At 34.1% G+C, this 5,606-nt stretch overlaps 1 protein-coding gene across 1 annotated transcript in view; it reads left to right on the top strand.

The window, feature by feature from the left end:
* The first annotated feature begins 4,214 nt into the window (after positions 1-4,214).
* LOC111088743 overlaps positions 4,215-5,606 on the top strand; it is a 10,940-nt gene continuing 9,548 nt past the window's right edge. Inside the window, exon 1 of the mRNA XM_022399623.1 lies at positions 4,215-4,477. Within this exon, the coding sequence (XP_022255331.1) occupies positions 4,402-4,477 (76 nt within the window). The 5' untranslated portion in view covers positions 4,215-4,401. The remainder of the gene's footprint in view (positions 4,478-5,606) is intronic.

Raw genomic sequence — 5,606 nt, 5'->3', positions numbered from 1 at the left:
ATTGGCAAAACCAAATGCCATTTAAAAGCCAAAGCCTATGAACATCTTCAGTACCTAAAGCAAAATAAAATGAATTTACATAAGTCTTTATACATTGTTAAAGTACAATTGCTAAATATAACGACAATTAAACAAATAAAACACTAAACAGTAATCATGAGGAGAAACTACAGCAGGAAAACACAACAAAAGAGTAAAATATTAAAAAATGTATAATTTAAATGAAGACTGCATGTTGTTCAGTGTTGGAGAGTGCTGTTTGATGTGGATGGTTTCTTTAATCAATAATTCCAGGTCAATATTAGACTTACAAAGGATAGAAAAATTTGATAGCATAGCTCGATGTCCTATTTCTTCATTGTGTTGATGTATAGAGGAAACACAGGGGTTACTCAGTTTTTTTTCTTTGCGTTTTGATGGAAATTCCCACATTGCGAGTCGAACACTCTGTCTATCAGACCATGCCACGTCAAAATGCGAGTCGAACACTTTGTCATCAGACCATGCCACGTCAAAAATTAAAGGAGAAGTGCTATTGCCATGTTTGGAAAATTCTTACAATTATAAATGGAGCATTTATTGAGCTTAGATAAATGTTTCAATTGCATGTATGTTTGGCAAATAAATGTATTTCTATAAGAATATATGTACTTCTGTAAGATTATAAGAAAGACATATTACGTAGTTGTGATGTGTGTAATGGCAAAATAAAACTACCATGAAAAGGTTAGAATAAGTATGTTCTCGAAGTAAGAGAAAGATGTAGTACTTCCAGGAAATACGTGCTTAGAAACATTATGTACGGAAACCCGCAAGATGACACACCAACGGGATGTTCTGAATGCTAGAACTCCGTCCAGAACCGCTACTGTAACATTAGCAATCGATGTGTTCGAAGGAAAACGAAGTTTGATAATAAACAAGATTACGACACTTATGATATACAACATTGTTTATTAACAGAAAGGGGACATAGATAAACGTTTGGGAATTCTATCGGATTCCCCATGCCACGTCAAAATCTGATGGACAAAGTGTTCGACTCGCATTTTGACGTGGCATGGTCTGATAGACAGAGTGTTCGACTCGCATTTTGACGTGGCATGGTCTGATGGACAGAGTGTTCGACTCGCATTTTGACGTGGCATGGTCTGGTAGATAGAGTGTTCGACTTGCAATTTTGACGTGGCATGGTCTGGTGGATAAAGTGTTCGACTCGCATTTTGACGTGGCATGGTCTGACGGACAGAGTGTTCGACTTGCATTTTGACGTGGCATGGCCTGGCCTGGTGGACAGAATGTTCGACTTTTGACGTGGCATGGCCTGGCCTGGTGGATAGAATGTTCGACGCACAAAATGCAAACTAAATGTGTAGTTCTGTTAGTATTGATCACAAAGTTCCAAACAAATTATGGTCAGAGTTTATACTTCTCACCTTTTCTCACTGATTTTCTGTAGTTATTATATTGTTAGCAACTGAGTTAGAAACTCGACAAAACAAAATGAATAATACTATCGGTACTTTTCAGTATGGACCACAAAATTCCAAAGTAAATCTGTTGAGAATTTCTATTTCCAATCTCTTCACGCCTATTTCCTATCTTTATTTTACTGTTAGCGGCTGAAGTACAAACCTTTTGAAAATATAGCAATAAATCGCCACTCTAGGCATTAGACCTCTCTCGGCTTCGAAAACACACTTTATCGGCTTATTTGTAGTAATTGCAACAAGCATTGTCTAAAGTACTATATGAAAGTGAGAAAAATATTTGCACTATGGCTGTATACAAAGTCTGATCCAATAAACTTGTTAGGTATTTGATTGTTAGTTACTTTCCTGGATTTAGCAGTATAGGTGGAAAAGAGCTTATGAACATCCTGTTTCCTATTTAACCAAACTTACAAAGTAACCAACAAAAATGCTTAGTTTCCAGTAATATAAATACGGCCAGTTTTGGTTTAGCTAATATTTCTAACTTAGTCTTCTTGTTAATCACTTTAGAAGCCTTACAGAAAAGGGATATTACTATAGTTTATGCAGACAAGTTAATTCGTCGCAGCATACGGTTTTTAGAAGCAATGAAGGAACATAAGGATAAAAAGGCCTTAGAATCAGAAAATGCCATTAAGGAAATAAAGTTTTATTAATAACACTGACAGATAACAATAAGATTGTTTCAATCAATTATGGCCAATTTTTAACCAGTATCATTAACAATATGAAACAACGGTTATTCACACCAACTTCTTTTCATTAACCAAATGGGTCACAGCCAGGCACTTCTAATTTCATTCCAAACATAATTTCTGAGCATTGTACATTAGAAGTCAATGAGTGGTCAGCAGAGATAAATCCAGGCTTTGGAAAAAGACAAATAGAGTCCCTTTGCAAACGTTTCAGATGGCCATTTTCAAAAACAACCACAGCATACATAGACTTTCTAGACAACTGTGGGCGCTATATACCGTCAGATTTGAATCCTTTAATTGGGTGTTCAAAAGTCATCCCATGCAATTCTTCCGAATGTGAACGGGGTTTTAGAAGCATGAACCTTATCATTAGGGAAACGAGGACTAGGTTGTTAATCAGTCATGTGACAAGTTTCATGTTCATTAGATTCACTGCTCTCTGATTCAAAACTGGAAGCCAGACAACTATGGCTTAGGTGTCATCGTTCAACAACTTCAGGAACTCACTATGGACCAAGTTTGGAAGTTCTGTAAATAAGCTATCCAGGAATTCAAAAGTTCAAGTTGAGAGAAAATCAATATTTTATTGTAACATTTTCAAATGTGGATTATAAATTACAATTACAATTTACAGCTACTATTTCTGAAATATGTGTGTTTTTTTTTTTGTATTGGTGACGTAATAAATACTAATAGTAACACTTTCAAAACGCGTTCCCACACTTTTTTATTTAGCACTGCACCACTGATCATACCTAAACATTTATCGTTTCCAAGAGAACTAATGTTTCTCTAGATGTCGATCCATTCCAAACTTCTGTACTACAAGTGAATAACTTTACATTTCACTAGGTCTTTTATTGTAAGAGAAGCGTTCTCAACATAATCATTTTTTTGGCACTTTAGTATTATGGATGAATTTAGAAATATTGCTCTCGAATAAGTTTCTAACATAAATAATGAATAACAATGGTTCTAAAACAGACCTCTCAGAGACCCCACTATTCACATTCTCCAAGTCAGAAAAATGCCCTTTTATCATCACAGTTTACTATCTACAGCTAAGACAGTATTCTGTGTATTTATTAACTTTCCACCAATCTCATAACCTGATACATTTAATTTACAAATCAATCTCTTTTGAAGCACCTTATCAAAGGATTTTTTGAATGTCAAAGCACCCAATATCAACCAGTATGCCCTTTTCCGAGAGCTTATAAAAAATTTTGATAATGCAAAAAAACTTTTTTTAAAATCGTTTGGAATCATTAATTGAAAGTAAACTTTTCGTAAGCTTTTCTAAATGATTTTTAAGAACAGATTCTAGCAGTCAAACTAACATGTATAATTAAATCCACTAAAACTTGTCTTTGTATAATACGGATTACACAGATAGTCTTCCAATTATCAGGATTTTCTTGGTATGAACAGGTGAAGAACAGAAATTAAAATCCCCATTGACTCTTTGCTAACTTTGTTCTTATGTTAAAGGAAACAAAATGTGCACATACAGAATTTTCAATAACGTTTCAGGTATGAAGGTATAAAGAGTAAGAATGTAATTCTTTTTAAGTTTTTGAACTACAAATTACATTCACATTGTTTGAATTCGTAGCTTCCTTGGATTGATAATGAAGATTTGATAGGTTATATGTGATTCTAAAACTTGCTTTACATGTTCACGTGTTGAAGCTTTTTGGACATGTACTTGTAATCTCTATACATACAGAAACGTAAATGGAAAATTAATGTGTACTGATTACAGTTAGTATATGTAACACTTGTGTATATTAAATGTCATAGTAAAGTTACATGGGCCACAACAGCCCAATTTCCCATGACGTTTGATATTGTGTCGAGATGCTAGTACACCATGTTTCATTCTGCTGTTGGCGTATCTCCAAGCCCACGAACAGATTTATAACAAAAGCGATCAATACCGATCCGGGTATTAAAAATTATAAGTTCGACTCTGCCTTTAGGTCAGAACACAGTCATTGCCCATGCGCTGTAACGATCTTAGATGCCGCTTACTGCAGGTTGTTCAATAAACCGACCATCCATCCGATTGATCTCAAGTAACATTGTGGAAATCTATCAGAATATTAGACGTTTGCTGGAAAGAAGCTTTCCCAGAAGGTGCGATTTTCATTGTTAAACAGTGGAAGTCATCTGTCTTCATTACTACGTTTCATCCAACCGAATAAAACATGCGTAAAGGGGAAATCAGTGTTATAAAACACACGTGTTGTGTTGTTGCAGTTCTGTTCATGGCAGTCCATGGAGGTAAGACAGGTCTTGTGTTAGAAGTACTGATTCTGCATTGTAATACTGTTGCCTATATCCATTAGACAAGACAAAACTTCTTAAATCTTTTTTATCTTCGTCTATAACCAGATGATGGTTTTATGCTATATTTTAACAACGCATAATCTTTGATCTAAATGATTTATTTTTCAGAATGTTTACTAGCTATATATATATATATAAGGCCGACATTAACCTGTAGCGTGACTTATGTTTATCTGTATCAGAAATATGCACGTGTCTATAGAGTGTGGTTGGTTGGCTTCAATTTTACTTCTTTTTGAAGGAAGTACTGAAAGGTTTATAATATATTACACTTCCATTTCTGTAATATATTTAAACCTTTCAAACATCTTCTAAACATTCTGTTATTTTATATTTTTCTTATCTGTTTTTCTTCATGAAATATTTGATTTTGCATCGGTTGCTCTAAACTAATCTATTTATTTTTCTGATTTTTTAAAGTTATTTTTTAATTTATTATCAGTTGGTTCTTTTCAAGTTTGACAACTTCATACATAGCTTACCATGTAAATACTATTTTCTTTCTTACGTGGAAGTTGTATGCATATATGTATAAAGTAAAATAGTTAAACTTGGTTATCAAAAATATCGTAAATACAGAACTATCAACACACTCGTGCACAAATGGAATCTGACAAAAAAGCTTATCTAAAACGGAAAAACAACACCATATTTGTGAAACTGGTAACCACTTTCACTGAAATGGAATAAAAATCAAAAAATGAATTTAATCACTTATCAAGCACTAGAAGCCCCCCATTAGCACAGCGGTATGTCTGCGGACTAACAACGCTAGAATCCGGGTTTCGATACCCGTGGTGGGCAGAGCACAGATAGCCCATTGTGTAGCTTTGTGCTTAACTTAAAAAACAAAAACAAACAAAAGCACTAGAAATGAAGTTATCGCTTATGTGTGTGTGTGTTTGGCTTCAAACTTTATCTCTTAAATAAAATCATAATATGTTTCGAATTTTAGTAATGTGTGCAAATGTCATCTGTATTACGAATTTTTGATTTTAAGTACTTAAGGTGAATTTTTGTCTCGTTAGAAGGATAGATAAAATATTTTATATTCAGTAACAAC

This window comes from Limulus polyphemus, unplaced genomic scaffold (genome assembly GCF_000517525.1).
Source record: "Limulus polyphemus unplaced genomic scaffold, Limulus_polyphemus-2.1.2 Scaffold4333, whole genome shotgun sequence".
NCBI classification, from domain to species: Eukaryota; Metazoa; Arthropoda; class Merostomata; order Xiphosura; family Limulidae; genus Limulus; species Limulus polyphemus.
This window is presented reverse-complemented; position numbering and strand designations above follow the sequence as displayed.